The sequence below is a fragment of the Callionymus lyra genome, chromosome 6, assembly GCF_982586985.1.
Source record: "Callionymus lyra chromosome 6, fCalLyr1.hap1.1, whole genome shotgun sequence".
Lineage (NCBI taxonomy): Eukaryota > Metazoa > Chordata > Actinopteri > Syngnathiformes > Callionymidae > Callionymus > Callionymus lyra.
Genome location: NC_141823.1, coordinates 31,588,370 through 31,607,424, shown reverse-complemented (window position 1 = coordinate 31,607,424; position 19,055 = coordinate 31,588,370). Strand labels below are relative to the sequence as shown.

Below are 19,055 nucleotides of genomic sequence, written 5' to 3'. Positions count from 1 at the left end.
ACCCTGAGAAATAAAAAAGGAACTCCTGTATTTTCCCCCGCTTGTTCTACATAAACTATGAGTAAGTGTCACATGATGTTGTTACGTTTGTACAGTACAGACCAAAAGTTTGGACACACCTTCTCATTCAAAGACTTTTCTTTATTTTCATGAATATAAAAATTGTAGATTCACACTGAAGGCATCAATTAACACACGTGGAAATATGTACTTAACAAAAAAGTGTAAAACAACTGAAAACACGCCTTATATTCTAGTTTTTTCAAAGTAGCCACCTTTTGCTCTGATTACTGCTTCGCACACTTTTGGCTTCAAGAGCTTCAAGAGGTAGTCATCCTGAAATGGTCTTCCAACAGTCTTGAAGGAGTTCCCAGAGATGCTTAGCACTTGTTGGCCCTTTTGCCTTCACTCTGCGGTCCAGCTCACCCCAAACCATCTTTATTGGGTTCAGGTCCGGTGACTGTGGAGGCCAGGTTATCTGGTGCAGCACCCCATCACTCTCCTTCTTGGTCAAATAGCCCTTATACAGCCTGGAGGTGTGTTTGGGGTCAGTGTACTGTTGAAACATAAAGGATGGTCCAACTAAACGCAAACCGGATGGAATAGCATGCCGCTGCAGATGCTGTGGTAGCCATGCTGGTTCAGTATGTCTTTAATTTTGAATAAATTCCCAACAGTGTCACCAGCGAAGCACCCCCACACCATCACATCTCCTCCATGCTTCACGGTGGGAACCAGGCATGTAGAGTCCATCCGTTCACCTTTTCTGCGTCGCACAAAGACACGGTGGTTGGAACCAAAGATCTCAAATTTGGACTCATCAGACCAAAGCACAGATTTGCACTGGTCTAATGTCCCTTCCTTGTGTTCTTTAGCCCAAAGAAGTCTCTTCTGCGTGATGCCTGTACTTAGCAGTGTTTTTTCTAGCAGCTCTTCTACCATGAAGGCCTGATTCACACAGTCCCTTCTTAACTGTTGTTCTAAGATGTGTCTGCTGCTAGAACTCTGTGTGGCATTGACCTCATTGGTCTCTAATCTGAGCTGCTGTTAACCTGTGATTTCTGAGGCTGGTGACTCGGATGAACTTATCCTCCGCAGCAGAGCATGTGAGCCAGTTTCTTTGTAGCGCTTGATGGTTTTTGCGACTGCACTCTCAAAGTTTTCCCATTTTTTCGGACTGAATGACCTTTACTTGTTAAAGTAATGATGGCCACTCGTTTTTCTTTACTTAGCTGCTTTTTTCTTGCCATAATACAAACTCTAACAGTCTATTCAGTAGGACTATCACCTGACTTCTGCACAACACAACCGATGGTCCAAACCCCATTTATAAGGCAAGAAATCCCACTTATTAAACCTGACAAGGCACACCTGTGAAGTGAAAACCATTTCAGGATGACTACCTCTTGAAGCTCATCAAGAGAATGCCAAGAGTGTGCAAAGCAGTAGTCAGAGCAAAAGGTGGCTACTCTGAAGAAACTAGAATATAAGGCGTATTTTCAGTTGTTTTACGCTTTTTTGTTAAGTACATATTTACACATGTGTTAATTCATAGTTTTCATGCCTTCAGTGTGAATCTACAATGTCAATAGTCATGAAAAGAAAGGAAACTCTTGGAATCCTGGAAATAATTGAATGAGAAGGTGTGTCCAAACTTTTGGTCTTTACTGTATATTATACACGTTTAGTTTTTTTCACTATTATTTTGCTCCAAAATCCAATGCAGGTAAGTAAGTAAGTAAGTTATAGTTATTTGTAAAGCACCTTTCTAGACCATGGTCACAAAGCACTTGAACAATCAAAAACAATACACATTTAAAAACTCTAAAAGTTTAAGACACATAAGACAAACGCATTCCCAGAAAATTAGGAAAAATGCACAAGTAAAAATGTCTTAAGACGATTCTTGAAAGAGTCAGTAGATCAAAAGCAGAGGGAGAGGAAGATAGTTCCAAAGATATCCATTCCACAACATACTCACGAATACATACACACGAATACACCGATACGAGTTATGTTTACCCTTCGCTATAAACTAAAAAAAAAATGTTTCCAATATATGGAAAGGGTTTGGTAGATGTTTTTTTTTGTTGTAACAATGCTTCTTGGAAATAATTGTTAAACCATTAGCAAGGTTTTTTTTATTTACATTTCAGATGATGCCACAGGAAAATGCAAATGTGGCGTGAAGTATCTGTGTTGCACCAAAACTGAATCCTCTATTTACCGATAAAACAGCTAATTCTGCAATAGGCTCTTTCTTGTTGGATTGGATAATTTAAATTTGAAGAAGAAACAAGACACAGTCAACTTAACAATTAATAATTCATCAAACAGCCACAACAGCCTGGCATCTCCTACTCATGCTGGTCACCAGACTAGTCACAAATGGCCGTCGGATGACGTCGCCATTCTTTGAACCAACATTTTTTGCAAGTCAGCCAACATGACACAAACAGAACGCCCAAGATGACCCCACGTCAAGTGTTTAATGGGGTTTAGGCCAAATAAAACTAGCAGTCTACACCATCTTCTCCACTCTCCATTTTGGAGACGTTCTCTAATAAATCTCACTGCGTGGGCACAAGGATGGAGTTTGGACTGTGGATACTAGGGATTGTCCCTGGCTGCAGAATTGAGCTTAATTCCCATTATGACACACCTTGTGTTTCCAGTGAGGAAGATGCCGCCCCACACATCACACGGCCCACGTATTCTCCTCACTATGATCCAATGCCGTGGTCAGAATCTGGACTCATCACGGAACATAACGTTCCTCCACATATTGAGGTTGAGTGGAATGCCAACTCTTGGAGCAGATTATTGACCACTGTATTACATCCCATTTACACAGGTGCTTGGCTCAAAAGAAGAGTCAATACGACAGTAGAATAAGCTGTTTGACTGGGCAAGAATTTGTCACATTTTTCATGGGTGCAGCTCAGATTCATAGCTCTACTGCTCACCTCACAATAGGTGAGGCACCATTTAAAAGGGGAATAAACAGGCGTTAAAACATTGTTAGAATTTTTTATTTTTTTTAAGCATTGTTTCACCAAAAAATAATTCATCTTTCTGTGTTATGTTTATTTAATGATTGGCCATGGACATTTTTGGCTGCATATAATTATTGTCATCTAATTGATACGGTTAAGTGAAAAATACATTTAAACAAAAAACTTGATTGTATCACACCTTGCATCTACAAACTAAGAGTAAGAACAAATAACGAAATGTTAGATATATGGTAAGGTAAGTGAAGTGTGACGTAAGTGAGACAAAAGAACTCCTCCCTTAAAAAAAAAAAAACTTTAAAGTTGTATGTGAGTTTGTAATGCCGCCACATTCATAAAAAAACTATCTTGACGCCAATGTAGCTTCTCAGAAATTAAATGTTTTAAATGATGAACCATGCCTAAACTGAACTGGTAACAATGGGTCTATTTGGGGATTTTGCTGCTGAAAAAAAGAAGGTACTTTTTCATGTTTGCCAGTTTCAGTTCTTCCAGTTTCAATCCTTTGTACAATGTTGCCTTACAGAGCAAACATTTTCTCTGTTTAGTGTGATGTTAGGTTGTAGTCTATATCAAGAGTGACTGTGAATGTAAAGAAGTGAAGATAGATCTTCATTTTAGTTGAAAAAAAAAAATAGGCAAGGTTGAAATCTGCCAGTCCTCCAAATAGTACCGAAATGTGTGACTGATCACATTCTCAGTTTCTACCAATATCATTGAGAGTTTTTGTGCTAAAATGCTAAAATATGACAATAAAAAAACAAGTCTAGGAAGTTTTCCCCAAAAAGGGATGAAGGTTGTGTGGTGACATCACTAGGGTTACTGCTGAGCATCTCAGTGGCTGTGAAATATGGCCTCATTCAATTTTAAAATTTAAATTTCAAATTTCTCGTGGAGCAGTTTGTTAGCCCTCACATGATAATTTAACATATCACACTAGAATAAAAATTAAAATAGCACTTAATTTTAAATTAAACACCAACCACATGAGGGGAAACTTAAGTATAACATGGATTAATAATAATAAAATAATGGTAAATTCTGACAAAAAAGTGTGATTGCCAGACTAAATACAACTTGAGTTGGATGACCATATGTATGTACAGTTTTCTTGTCATATTTGAACTCACAAATAATATCAAGCAAAAAGTATTGCGAATAAAAAAATAGTGGCTCTATTTTTATTTAGTAAGACATCATTTTATTTTAAGAAAACGATTATGTTTAACCTATTTTCGATTGGGAGGTCAAGCCAGCAACACGCCATAGATGCGGATTGTATAGTCTTTAACGAAATAAAATGTAACAGAAATGTTAATAACAAGGAAAATTGAAAGGCGTAAACTATACTATCCCAGTTGTATTCAAACAGGACCGCTGTTATCCAAACAGCTGATTCCCAGTCGCTAACAAGTGATGGGAGAGAATAGTTTCACTCTTACCTCCACTTAGTTTGGGGATTCTGCCGATTTTATTCGTAACGTCCGCCGTAAGCGTTCCAAACTCCTGCTCGTACGCTTCAAAGTCTGAAGACATGTTGTATTTGTGTTTTAAGCCGCTAAAGTGAAAACTAGCTCGCTATGACAACAACACAGCTCAAATAGAGGCTCTTCCTGGAGTCACCGTCAAATGGGCTCGACTATGCTGTCGTGTTAAACTTCATTAATAACGTCTAACATTTAAGCGCTGACGAGATTTTTTGTTTTGTTTTGTTAACTGTAAATTTTATTTAAAATACATGCAATAACATTAACTATTTATAACGCCCTATCAGCGATATAATTGTTAAATGCAACTAATACGTCAGTAGAAAGGTTCCGAGCTATCGCTCTGTAAACAGGGAAACCAAGGAAGTAACCAGGTTTGTGATTTAAAGTGACAGTTTGAAAATATGTATTGATAAATCGTAATATTTGTGGGCACAACTTGCCTTTGGTCACACCTTTAAGAGTCGTTGGAAAGATTTATGTTTTGAGAATTGTTATATGGAGGACACTAACAGTTAGAAATCGACCCCGCTAACCTCCGGTTAGCTTCTTTAGCTACAGTGCTAATGTATTTCATTTCCTTCATATTTTAAACATTATGAATAGCTTACTCTTATTCTCCTAATAGCTGCAGTTATCTTTTAAATAATGGATCATTTGTCAATGGAGACCCTGTGACAATAATTTTCTAAGTCGTGTTGTTGAAGAGCATTTCTGCTATGATGCTGCTGGCTATTTAGAAAAAATAAATCGTTTATTGATAATGTTAATAATATTTCTGGATGCTCTTAACGAAAATTATGGTTTGAAATCGCGAGCTGTGGTGAAAAAAAGATTGTGTAGTTCGTTTCCTGGACCATCAATAGTATCCCCTCATATCCAGCTGTTTGCCGATAGTCCATTTTGTTTCTTGTAAGTTATTTTTGTAGTTCAGTTCGTTTTCGTTCAGTTTAGTTAGTTTAGGTCTATATTTAAGTGTGTTGTTATTTAAGATAATAATCCTGTCCTTTCATGCAAGTCAAGTTCTGATGTCTACCTCTCATTCTAGATGGGATCAATCCAGTTTCTCAAAAAGATCTTGAAGTCACCAGAGTGACAGTGGAGGATGCTGCTGTTTGGCGCCACGAAACACAATGGGACACCAACAGCTCCACTGACTGAAAACTGTGCAACTTGTTTAAAAGCCAGAAAAAGAGAAAAACTATGTGCGTCACTGAGGCAACTGACATTTCAAGATAGCAGTGGGGGAAAGTAATGCATTGAGAGAGGCTCTAAGCATTCCTGACTTTTACAGAAGCAAAATAAGTTAGTTTTTTTTTGTAAAAATGAACTTCTTTTCAGCCTTTGTGACATTTGAGAACCTCCATGAGGTTCGGAGATTGTGCCACTGGGGTCCCATTATAGCACTATCTGTCATTGGCATATGCTCCAGTATGGCAATCCTGGACTCAATCATTTGGTTCTGGCCCCTCGACACCACTGGGGGTAGTATCAATTTCTTAATGCTAATAAATTGGACGGTTTTGATCCTCTACAACTACTTCAACGCTATGTTTGTTGGGCCTGGATACATTTCTCTTCTTTGGAAACCGGTAAGAATTTTTAAACTGGCTACAACTATTTTTTTTTTATATATATACATTAGATAGACGCTCAGATCTTTGGTTTGTTATGTCTTGAATTAGGAGGATCCAAAAGAGACCCAGTACTTGCAATTCTGCAGAGTATGTCAGGCGTACAAGGCTCCCAGGGCACACCATTGTCGCAAGTGTAACAGGTAAAAGTGAATTTCAACTCTGTCTAGTGACTATTTACATTACAATTGTTGACACAAATGTTAGAACGAACTACTGCTGTTGTTAATTTCTGAATGTTATGCAGTCATATTCCAGCAATGAGGTTATCCTTGGTTCTTGTACAGTTGTATTTATTATTTCTTAACAACATTATGAGTAAAATAAATGTGATGGATGTGATCATGTTCACTGCTGGACAATCGTAGTAAAAACCATAATAGGAAAGACACATTTCAGCAAATAACGTTTGAACCCAATCATATAGAAACATTGACTAGCCCAAAAAATAAAATAAATAAAACTGGTTTTATATTGCTCACATCTCATGCATTTTCCAGCCTATGTCGTGGTAAATGTTTGATCTAATTTGGTAGATGAAAGAAATTTGACATCCAATGAAGTAGGAAATCTTCATTATAATTACCAGATTAATAGTTTTTTGCTTTTGTTTCTTTGATTGTACTAATTTATTATGCAAATTCAGATTAACTGGCAGTGATACCGGTCACCACGCTTGAGGAAATGTTAAATAATTTATTAAATTCCTACTTTATCATATCTTTAGTGAACATATAATTGTGTAATAATCCTATGACCTTCACTGTTTCAGTGTTCATATTGAACCTCAGTTTACATAAGGTTGTACACAGATTGAATTGAATCAGTTACATGACAATGCACAAGATATTGCGCAGTTTAAATGTAGTTTAAAAAGGTAATCAGAAAACTTGAACGTGGAAGCCAACATTGATTTCTCCCCTCATCTTTCAGATGTGTGATGAAGATGGATCACCACTGCCCTTGGATCAACAACTGTTGTGGCCATCAGAACCACGCCTACTTCACCAGTTTCCTTCTACTGGCTCCACTGGGCTGCGCACACGCCTCTTTCGTTTTCGTGATGACTATGTACACTCAGCTGTATGAAAGGGTTGGTGAACTTTCGTACAACGGTTTAGTCGTTTCCTCAGAGGCCATTATCCACACTTAGAAGCTTGTCATGTTCTTTTGCTGCAGATCTCATTCGGATGGAGCTCAGTGAAGATTGATATGAGTGCAGTACGTCAGTTCCAGCCCCTCATGCCATTCAGTGTTCCTGCATTTGCTGCAACACTCTTTGCCTTAGGCTTGGCACTGGGCACAACCATTGCCGTTGGCATGCTTTTCTTTATACAGGTAAGTTATTCATCAGAGTTGTACTGTGGATCCTTAAGATGTTCTTGTCTTGAAGTAAGAGATTTGTTATTTTTCCTTAACCTGAGTCTGCCACTTCTGTCTGTTTCACTCAAAAATCACCAATACATTGGAACAAGCAGCAAATTTGTAGAAACTCCAGTCCTTTTTAAACTTAAAAATACTAAAAAAAAATAGATTACGAAATCACAGAGATTCAATTTGAACTAAACCTAAAAACAAATGACAAATAAGGCCTTAAAAGAGTCTGCGACATGATTTCCAACCATGATATCATAAGGATAAAGAATTGCTGTCTGTTGTTGTGTTGAGTGTTTAAAATAATGTTGTTTCCATATTAAAACCACACACTATTGTCTCAAGGCCAAAACTGTAAGTTGATACTAAGGAAGGAGATATTTGTTTGAACCATGACATGCACACGTTTGCATTGTAAAGAAACGGTGATACTAAAGACAATGTATTAAAAACAGAAAAATGTGTCGAAAAAAACGATGAAACTAAAAGCCACCGCCACAGCCAATTATTTGATCTATCAAGCATGAAGCAGCTGACAAATCCTGAGGGATCAGTAAAATTCATTCATTACATAGTGGAACTAAATTTGTATTCACTTCTTTCTATGCTGTCACTTATTTAGCCCAAAAATTCATTAGAACCAATTTTGAGGACAATGTGATTTCATGCTAAATATGGATGCATAGTTCCAACATCATGTCAATAACCATTTGAAGAGTTTTACCCATTAGTGGCCTTATTTAGGATACACACAGTCTCTGCAATTCTATGCTTATTAATTCAACTAGTTTGCTAGTTTCATTTTATCACCAAAAATATTGGAAATACACTGACGAGTCTGAATGTGACGCCTCAAATATTCTTACATGTAAACCTGATATGCTGGTTTGGCTGGTGGTATAACTTTCATACCTTCATTTATTGTCTTGCACTGACTTTAAAGATAATATATAGTGTGTGATTTCCTTTTTAGATTAAAGTCATCCTTCGAAACAAGACATCTATCGAGTCCTGGATCGAAGAAAAGGTATGTTTTCAGTGATATTCTGTCAAAATCCGGATTTTCGCATACCTTGAACTGTTTTGTGTTCCGTGCAGGCCAAAGAGCGAATACAGCACTACCAAACAGGGGAGGACTTCATCTTTCCGTACGACCTTGGCAGCCGCTGGCTTAACTTCAAGCAAGTCTTCACCTGGTCAGGGACTCCCCGCGGTGATGGCGTCGAATGGCCTGTCAACCCCAAGTGTAACCAGCACACCTTAACTGTAGGTTTGAACTATTGACTTCAACTCAACCATGTTTATTTGTCTTATTCAGTCCAGTGTTGCCATTGCTTTGAATTTAAATGGACTGTGGTTTGAGGATACTGACTGATCATTTCTAATAAACCATTTCCTTCTGAGCAGATTGAGCAACTGAAGCAGAAAGCTGATAAAAGAGTGAGAAGCGTAAGTGTTTTACTCAAATGTTAGGAGTGGCAAATGATTGGTTTATGCCCTTGTAGTGGATCTGGAGTAACTGACATCTGCGTCAGGTTAGAGTGACTGGACCTCTCTGTATCCCCTTCGCAGCAGGTTCAGTACCAGGCAGTGGAGGACTATAATGGAGCATGCTGCCCGCTTTCAAAGGGACTTCAAACCTTTTTCAGAACCCCGTGCACAGAGGAGCCAAGAATTCCTCTGAAAAAGGGGGAAACTATCTTGGCCACCCGAGGCACCAAGTAAGTCCCGGCCATTCAAACAGGCAATAAAAAAAGGGTTTCTTTCACTGAAAATTGTGTTGATTTAGATGGTGGATGTATGGTGACAAAGTACTGAGCGAGGAGCAAATTCAAGGTAATTACATTTTATTATAAATATTGTTGTTTTTTGTTTTTTTATACAAGTATAAAAATGTATTTGATTTCAGGAGGGGATCGTGTTCGAGGATGGTTTCCCCGGCGTTGTGTGGAGAAGTGTCATTATGACACTGCTGCAAGTGATAGCACCAGCGATAAGAAAGTGAACTAATGTAACCGGGCAGGTGAGGAGACCAAATATGATGTCTGTTTTAATGTTAGTAACTGTAAGTGCAGTGAAGAAAAAGATGTCTTAAACTGATGCATCAGGCATGGTCTTACGTCACTTTAGTTCTTTGATTTTAGTATCTGTCTCTCGTTGAGTTGCATTATTCTTTCGAGGTTCTTTTGTCCAACATAACGTGTCAGATGTTGCGACCGACTGTTTGTTCCGTTGACTACTTTACCAAATCCTAGCCAAGGTCTTAATTTCATATAATTGCCACAGGCTTAAATGTGACTTTATTGTGTCTGCATTACTTCTGACTTGAATATGTTCATTTTATTCGTGCTGATGTCTGTTTTTTGCTGAATATGCAATGCCTCCGCCAAGCAAACCCTAGGGCCTTTCATGCAACAATTTCTACACTTCAAGCAAATGTTCGTTTTATTTTGTATTATTTTTGTAAAAATAAATAATATGCCTTTTATTGTCAAGTTGATCAAAATAAATATGTTGTGTGTGTGCTAATTTTTGAATAGAATTTTATCTAATCACTTGATTAAAATGGAGCCACTAATCAATATTTCTATTGAAATGTCCTAATTTCGTTCATCTCATTTTGAGTCAATACATTGTCACTTTCACAGGGTAGGATGCTTTGGTCGTTAAAATTTTATAATTAATAACTACATTACCCAACCGCTAACATTTAAAGTATTTCGACATCAATAAATTGTGTATGAAACTGCAGGTTAACCCTCTGTGTCCCTGTGCTTGGAGTAGCTTGCTGTTTAAAAACTGCCATTAGTCCCTGTAATTGATCACGACACGTTATTATACCATTATGGGCATGTATTTAAAAAAGCTCTTTCTAAAGGCATCATTTGTAAACTTCATAAAACTGCATCTCCTATACTTCCTTCTTGCTGCTACTCGTGTCAAATTGCAGATAAAGTATCATGTGAATCATCATGTGTCCACTTAAGGAGATTGGACATTGGGTGCATTGGGACACTGCCTGGATCACATGAGTCAAACTCCAAACAGCAAATCTGAACCACCAATTAATTTAATGTGATACCTGTCAGAAGATCAACACTGTCTGTCCAATCAGCAATACACATTGTCACAGCAGCAGCAGGTGTAGTACAATCATCAAATCCCCAAACAAAGCTATTATAGGGGGATCATAGGGGGAAGCAAATTTAAGTATTTTATTAAAAACGCAGGAATAAGGGGAAGAAGTTCAAGATAGTAGTTCAATTAAAAACGACCATGTGCGACAGAAATTAAAAACATTTTTGGGAAGTGTTGTGAGGTGTTTTGTGTGGAGTTAGTTGGGGCAGAAAAAACTATTAAAGCCACACGCAGGATTAATACAATCATGATTAGATTATTAGACAATATCAGAAGTGTGAAAATGAATCTGTGAGTGTATGTCCAGGGAGACTTGGGAAATGATAGCAATTTTACTAGAAACACTGGATTGAAGATTTGCTCAGCTCATTCCTTATCAGAACGTGATCATTTCATCATATTGGGAATAGCAGTTTTTCTGGGTACCTGCACATATTTGTATCAGAGGAAATATAAGCAGATTTATAGAACATAAAGGTCACATAGCCATGACAGTATGTTGTAGTGGGATTGACATGAATAGTACATTAAATAGAAATAAATGTGGGGAAGACAGATTTGATAACTATGATTTTTTTTTATATTTATAAGGTAAAGTTGGAGGAATAGAAAAGCAAACTATTGACTACTCACAAACTATTTTATCAAGGTTTAGATGAGGACACTGTGGGCTTAACTGTATTTTATTACAGATAGCTAATAACCATATTGATATATGATATATATTTCCAGTAGGGGGCGCAGATGCAACATTACATTGTTTGGCAACCGCCAAATCCCCCACGAAAGAGAGTAGAGCGAGACCATTGGCTGAGACTCTGTCCTCGACATGAGGGCTGGCTGCTCTTTTTATTTACATCCGGATTCGATGTGTTTTCGTCTCGCTTGAGAGACTGTCTTCTCAGGTAAACACATCAAAAATATATTTAGAATTTGTTTAATCTTATCTTGCATGTCATATCCATCGTCATGTTGTTGATGCTTTGTGTTTACTGCGATACAACGAATGCAAATGAAGTGAATCATACTTTTATTTATGAGAATTAGCTTTTAGCTGGTACCAGCTGGGTTCAGCAACATATAAAGGTGACTGTGCTTTTCTCTGCCATCTTAAGACACGCATTACAAGTTATTACACATTCTAACTAAAATATGTGCTACTACAAATATGACGAAACACAGCAAATAACCAAGTAGACATAGTCAAATAGAACTATACATTCAGTGTTGACGAAGAACTACACTAGTATTTATTATTCCCGTCTTAGAACATTGTGTTTAACATCCAAGAGAATGTCATGAAAGTAATTTGTTAATGCTAACATTAAGTGTGATGACCACTGATGAAAGGTTATGTTTTCAGATCAAGAACATGTGACTCTACTCTTTCTTTTGATTCCTTCCAGTTATTCCAGCCGTCATTGAAGTGTTGATACTGTGACCCCATCAGCCGAGGCGATGTCCATGTTCAGCACAGGTATTCTTGTGCTGACGGCACCCCTTCACGCCCTCCCCCCTAGACTCGCCCCAGTGCTGAGCTCTGCTGCTCAGCAAGTGGACCGCATACTCTACGTCCACCTCCACCCTGGCCTAAATCTGGGCAGCACCAGCCAGCCAAGACCAGTTTACATTCCACCAGTAGTGGACCTGTCCAAGCTGATCACTAGCCTTTACAGCAAAGCAGCAGACATATGTGGGCATCTTGATGTCCGTATTTTACTCAGTAATGTCGGTTCTTCCACTGGGTCAACCGGCAGTAACTCTTTTCCTAATGATCCTTTTTTGACACCTCAGTCCCTCTCTCACTCCCCGGATGTAGTGCTAACGGACTTTCTGCCGCTGGACCCGGGTCAGTCCTCGCAGGTGACGCAGCATCTGGAAAAGTACACGGGTCAGTGCTATGTCTGTGGGCCGGTGTTGCACTCGGTGCTGCTGCACTCGCAGCTCCAGAAACTGCAGAAAAATGAGAATAGTGTGACACAGGCTGAAGAGTCAGCCAAGCCTCTGCAGACCTACAATGATGTCGTTGTTGGAGGGACATTTGACCGACTTCATGGAGCACACAAGACACTTCTCAACATCTCATGCATGTTGGCAAACAGAAGATTTTCCATTGGCGTTTGTGACCAAGCCATGCTGAAAAGTAAGTAAGTGATGTGATTTTACAGATGATGCACAACTGAACTACAGATTTATAGTAGTTCAGAATGATTTGTTACTAAACCTTTGAAAATATTTTTTTGTCACTATAGAAAGCGAAATAAAAGCAAAAATGTATCGAACATAGAAGAGCAAACAATATCTTATAATAATAATAATGTGGCAGTATTGCAAACAAATATTAAGCTAGAATTGGCTATAGCACTAAATGACTTACAACTTTAACATAAAATATACCATAGAACAAAAAGTAATTACGGAATAAGACAACCACATAAAATAATGCACAACACGGATTGTTAAAGGTGACATTTATGTGAAAAAACACCATAATAGATCCCATGATATTAACGGGTTAGTTCATGAACTGTCACTTTAAACATCAAAATTATCCCGTGACAAACAAAATGATCTCATGACACCTTCCAGTTACTATAAAGTAGAATTTGTTAAAAATAAACGTAATAAAAAATGTGACGTTAATATTATGTCCAGTGAAAGAAAATAAGAACTATTCTTCTGATCCTTTTCAAATCTCTTAAAACTTTGATTATTTTTAGGAATGTTTTATTTCAGTCAAAAATAATACTTTTCAACATGCTAGATGTATGCACAACATAATTATAGTGTATGTTTTAAAGTGTACAATTGTATATATAAATCGCAAAATGCTATAAAATGAGATTAAATTAAGTGACCAAATATTGAGTTGTATAGTTTTACAATGAGTGAATTTTTCAGCCTATTTTGTGGGAACTATTGTGATGCTGACCGAAGTGGAAATGTTTTGTATAATTAAGTTATGTGATGTCAGTGCAGTCATTCTACAGTGTTGGTTCATTCTTTTGTGAATGTATGTGTTTGAAATTGGGCTGCTTGCATGTCACTTATAAACACATTACTGTGTCACAAATCAGTTAGTGCTCCTGCCATCTTATGAAGGTACTTTCTTGTACATTTTCTGGTGGATGCAGTTTTTTATTGTTGTGGTTTGTGTCTTTTTTTATTTGTGCCTTATTTTGTAATTGGCTGAACCTTTTTGACAAGACATATTACCACAAAAAGGGAGTAAAGCAAAACATTGGCATTTTTATCTTTGAATGATTATCTTGATATAAACTAAAATTATGTTGTTTTGAGTTAAATGAATAATAAGAAGGACATGTGTAGTTTTAGTGTTTTCTAGTCCTCAAGTCATGAGGTGTCTAAACATGAAACATAAATAAAGATGTTTGTTTATTTTGATCTCTTCCTCAGAAAAGGTACTGAGTGAGCTCATTGAACCATATAATTTAAGAGTCCAGAAACTTCTGGAGTTTCTTCAAGATGTCAAGCCCTCGCTGCAGATTGAAATAACCCCTCTAGAAGACCCCTTTGGTCCATCGGTGACTGACCCTCTGCTGGAATGCATTGTGGTCAGTGAGGAGACCCGGAGAGGAGGTGATGCAGTCAATCGTAAGCGTGTGGAGAATGTGAGTTACTTTGTTCATGATGATCCAACCAGATGCTTTGTTACTAAAAAAAATATTGTTGTCTCCTTTCAGGGTCTTTCAGCTCTTGTGCTTCACGAGATCCAGTTACTGAAGGATGTTCACCACACAGAGACAGAAGATGAGAAGATAAGCTCATCCAGTCTGCGCTCACGTTTGCTGGGGACACTTCTTGTACCTCCAACGGTAGCTAGAACATCCACACTTACAGAGTAATCAAACACGATAATCGTTGTAAATCATCGTCAAACATTTGATTTGTCATTTTCTCATTTGATTATAATAACCCTCTACTCCAATGTGTTTTTCTGCAGACCTTAGATTGACAAAGCTAAAATGTAAAACGTTTTAATGTTTCTAATGATTAAGTTCCTAAAAGGGTGCATGCATAACTACTCAAGCTACATGTGTGGAGGTGAAGTAAGCAGTTCTGAGGATTAGAGCCTTGAATGTTTACAAAGTTTTGTATTCCAATAGAAGACAATTTAAATCCCCTGAAGTGACAAACTACTGTCTTTAACAAAGTGCAGGGAGCTAACTCGTTTGTTCAACTAGTTGAACTAGTTTGTTCAAGTCTTAATACAGAACAATTTAGATAAATGTGTTGTTGTTTTTTCAATCATTGTAGTCAAATGCTATTTTTTCGACACTCTACTGGTGTTTGTCTAGAAAAAGCCAGACCTCCCTCCGAGACCGTATATAATTGGTTTGACTGGAGGCAGTGGCAGTGGAAAGACTTCAATTGCTCGACGCCTGGAGGCTTTGGGTGCCTCTCGCATCGACTGTGACCAGTTGGGCCACAAAGTGTATGAAGTGGACACCCCAGGGTACCACAGAGTGGTGGACACATTTGGCCGAGGTAGAGTAAACAAGAACACTGATCAAACTTAACTTTATCACTGCCTGTGTTGGGCTTCAGCAGCTTTAAACCTGCATTATAGTTGGTTTAAATGTTTACCTATCAAGCTTTTTTTGTATTACACAAAAACATATCTATAGATTATGTAAGTTGTTTCTTTAGACAAGCCACTACATTTAAAGATGAAGCATATTTAATGGATTAATAAGTCTGGCTTTAAGATTTGATCAGGCCTTCGAGTTGTCATCTTTTCTTAAAATATTGCATTGACGGAAAGGTTTACTTTAGCATTTTTCATGGATCTGTTATAAGAAGAAAATATATATAAAATTACAATAGACAATTTAATATGAATAATTGAATGCAATATCTAATATTTCACACATGACTATTACTGATATTAATATCTAAAGAATATACTGTATCATTTAGATTTTTCCGTAAACCTAAATTCAAAAACTAAATTAATCTCACGTTATGAAAAATAATCGTTTTCTTTATTTGATTCATTTAAAAACGAAAATATAGGTATAATATTAATTACTAAATGCAAATGCAATTAATTCTATCTTCTCATATTTTGTTATTAATTAATGGTATTTATTTGTATTTGTTTTAATCATTTCATCTATGAATAATAAATTGCATCTTAATGTTAACTTCCTGTACTGACCCATTAATATGAGTCGAGTTGAGTTGTGGAGGGAAAACTGTCTCTGTGTAATTCTATATATTTTTCTCTTGCAGAAATTCTCAATGAAGACAAAACTATCAATAGAAGAGCTTTAGGAAAACAAGTGTTTGGAAACCAGGTAATGTAGCACTATTTTGCTTTTAAACCCTTTTCAGAGAACGATTGTGTTTTGGTCATTAACATGTGTTTGGTCGTTTGCTCTGCAGGAGCGTTTAAAAGCCTTAACTGATATTGTGTGGCCGACCATTGCACTCTTTGTAAAGGACATCGTCAGCCATGCCAGAGATGAAGGTATGACTGGGATTTCACTTGTACATTTATGACATATATGAAGAGATCATCACAAAATTAGAAATAACTTTTACAGTCTTCTGTCCATATTCAGCGACACCAACTAATTAAATTATGTAGATTCTGTCAAAACAAATAATTATTGAACCAGTTAATACATTCATAACAGTAATTGAATTGTATTTTTGTTCACAAGATCTGAAGAAAACAAAACATTGAGTTTAAAACTTTTATTCCTGCTTAAGGATTTGAAATAAACATATCAGTCTCAACAATCTCTTGCATATACTGTACCTATAGACAATATTTGTCTTTACACTCGTCAGTATTTTTCACTCTGAAATATTTGTTTTCAATATTCCAATTAACAATTAGATCATAACTGGTCAGTTGCTGTTGAGTAATGATTCAAATATCTGTTTATGAGCCAAAGTTCTTATGCAGTAAACGGGAGAATATTGTCATAATGTTTATCACTCTAAACACAAAATACTTTGCTTTGTTTAAATGTCGCTGAGACTATATTTTAGAAAATATAAACATGATAATGCCGTTTATGTCCTAGTTAAATGGAAATTTAAATGAATAAATGGCTCCCTAAAATGTCATCTTGAATTGCAATTTCAGGGTCCTCAGCATCACCTATTAAGTTAACCTAAAATTGTAATAAGTTGCTTCCTTAAGTTTAATAATATGCTTTAAAGTTCAATATAATTTGTGCAGAAATGTGAGTCTAAATTCAATGACTATTCCCAACTTGGCAAAAAGATTAGATAATGTTTGATATTTATGTTATTGATTAAATTAATCTTGACAAAATGATTGAAGGCAATTCAATTAACACAAATGTCAACTGAAGGAAGTTTACAAATGTGTTTGTTTAAAGGTTGTGTTGTCCACGTCATCAATAGAAAGTTAAAATGGAAAAAAATATCTACGTTAGTATTTTCTTTTTTTGTACCATGTTTTTTTCGTAGGAGTTGAAATCATGATGAATTTAGTATGAATTTACTTTTAACTTCTTCTGGTGGTTGCCAGGTAAAGACGTGTGTGTGCTGGACGCTGCTGTTCTTCTGCAGGCTGGTTGGACTGACATGGTTCATGAGGTCTGGGTGACGACCATTCCTGATGAAGAGGTATTTAGTTTGTGATTGGATTTTGTCTTTGAGTCAAGTTATTTATTCATGTTATGTAATAGTTTCAGTGTACAATGTAATACAGGACTTTAATTTGTCCTTTCAAGCCACATTGTCACTTACCATGGACATATAAACCGTGATAAAGGTTTGATTTATGATGCATGATGTCTAACTTTTATTCAAGGAAACCATCAAAGAAAAACTTCTCCGTCTCCGTATTTATTTTTTGTTCCCTGTCTCAAGGTAATGGGTTTAAAATGGAGAAAGTCTGGCTGATGATTAATAACTTGTTAAATTCACTCCATCTTAGTCTAAAATGTTGTTTCTTTACGTTACTATTATTTCTCAATATGTACTTCTGACATAAGCAATAATAATAAAGTTATAATATAAATGAAAGCTAAAACTATACAATAAGCAACGTGTTATGACAAATATTGTTGTGACACAGAAACAAGGCCTAAAAAACAAAGTTTCTTGAAAGCTTTTTTTTAAACGCACTTTCACTGAACACATGCTGTTTTCCCGGCAGGCCATACAAAGAATAACGCAGCGAGACAACGTTTCCACCGAAGATGCTGAGCGTCGACTGCAGAGTCAATGGTCCAACAGCAAACAGGTAGAGCAAGCCAACGTGGTGCTCAGCACTCTGTGGGAGCCGGAGTTCACCCAGAAACAGGTAAATGGAATTCTGCTGATGAACTTGTCTGATCATGTTCGTTGGATGGAATTCAATTTGTTTGTTCTCGACATTCCAGGTTGTAAAGGCCTGGAATCTCCTGCAGGAGAGAATCTAACGGAGAAAATCAGTGAGGTCTTGATAGTCGGTTGCTCAATGAGTGTTTCACCAGCTTTTAAATTCATGGTCACAATGATGTACCTATATTCAGCGTCCATTGATGATGTTGTTTCTGGTGACTTTTACTAAAATAATTTCTGTTGTGACGACCTGATGATTTTGACCGTTCAGTCACTTAAGTTAGGGTTCTCTCTCAAAAGCCTTGTAACAACACAAGGAGCCACCATTGTTCCAAGATGCCAGATTAGATTCTCCAATTTTGCATGCATGAATTATTTTTATTTAAAAGTTTCTCAAATGTACAGTATATTGGAAGAAATGTGTATTTTAGAGTCAATTTATTTTTAGAGTATGAGAATTTGAAAGAAAAGTAGAAATAATGTAATTAAAACAAATCATGAATTCAAGTAAACATTGAGTTGTGTTACAAGGAAATATTAAATTAAATGTTTATTTAAGAAGGGGCATTAAAGCAATGAAAAATAACCAGTGTAGTGTATAAATGAAAAGAATCAGAAAGCATGAGAAATTGCAATTTAAAATGGTATTCATTTTAGGACTTTGGATTAACCCGAGGGCTTTGAATTAAATCAAGTAAACACATTCTCAGCGCTTGTCGTTATTATGATAAGAAAGCAGAAACACTGGCTTTCCTGCCGGGGTCCAAACAAGGTTTTTGTATTAATAAATAAATCAATAAATCTGCACCTGTTGAGGTTTCCTGGATCCATCCGATGGTTTGAACCTGGATTTATGTCTGTACTTGCATTTTTACTTTGTCAGATGGGAGTTTGTTTTTTTAATGGTAGATGATCCTGGAAGTTAAAAACGACATATTTTCAGACTTGTGAATGTATGACTAATGTGTGTACATATTAACTGGTAATAATACTTTATACAAATAAATGAATAGCTGCTGCTATGCAATCATGTATTTTGAAATAAAGGTGAGATTTCAAAACAAATACTGTTGCCT

General features: G+C 36.7%; 3 protein-coding genes across 8 annotated transcripts in view; 2 read left to right on the top strand and 1 right to left on the bottom strand.

Moving 5' to 3' along the window:
- Positions 1-4,632, bottom strand: part of vti1a (vesicle transport through interaction with t-SNAREs 1A) — a 117,893-nt gene extending 113,261 nt beyond the window's left edge. For 3 of the 4 annotated variants that reach the window (XM_087792786.1, XM_087792784.1, XM_087792785.1), the window contains exon 1: positions 4,457-4,632. In XM_087792786.1, the coding sequence (XP_087648912.1) occupies positions 4,457-4,550 (94 nt within the window). In that variant the 5' untranslated portion in view covers positions 4,551-4,632. The remainder of the gene's footprint in view (positions 1-4,456) is intronic. The other variant, XM_087792787.1, reaches the window with a different exon arrangement.
- Positions 4,633-4,722: 90 nt separating this feature from the next.
- zdhhc6 (zDHHC palmitoyltransferase 6) lies at positions 4,723-10,038 on the top strand. 3 transcript variants are annotated; one of them, XM_087792783.1, is made up of 11 exons: positions 4,723-4,875; positions 5,550-6,093; positions 6,187-6,278; positions 7,069-7,228; positions 7,315-7,473; positions 8,483-8,536; positions 8,608-8,775; positions 8,917-8,958; positions 9,085-9,230; positions 9,299-9,345; positions 9,419-10,038. In XM_087792783.1, exons 2-11 carry the CDS (start codon positions 5,827-5,829, stop codon positions 9,517-9,519), a joined length of 1,236 nt encoding a protein of 411 aa, XP_087648909.1. In that variant the 5' UTR covers positions 4,723-4,875; positions 5,550-5,826; the 3' UTR covers positions 9,520-10,038. The 3 variants fall into 3 exon arrangements, with proteins under 3 accessions (XP_087648909.1, XP_087648907.1, XP_087648908.1); XM_087792781.1 differs by having other exon boundaries at positions 4,727-4,875; positions 9,082-9,230; XM_087792782.1 differs by lacking the exon at positions 4,723-4,875 and adding an exon at positions 5,395-5,413 and having other exon boundaries at positions 9,082-9,230.
- A 1,432-nt stretch (positions 10,039-11,470) lies between these two features.
- coasy (CoA synthase) lies at positions 11,471-19,035 on the top strand. The gene is made up of 10 exons (XM_087792757.1): positions 11,471-11,552; positions 12,054-12,790; positions 14,065-14,279; positions 14,352-14,483; positions 14,967-15,156; positions 15,904-15,968; positions 16,057-16,141; positions 17,180-17,277; positions 17,813-17,959; positions 18,039-19,035. The coding sequence occupies exons 2-10, from the start codon at positions 12,106-12,108 to the stop codon at positions 18,075-18,077; spliced, it is 1,656 nt and encodes a 551-aa protein (XP_087648883.1). The 5' UTR covers positions 11,471-11,552; positions 12,054-12,105; the 3' UTR covers positions 18,078-19,035.
- The last annotated feature ends 20 nt before the right edge of the window (positions 19,036-19,055 follow it).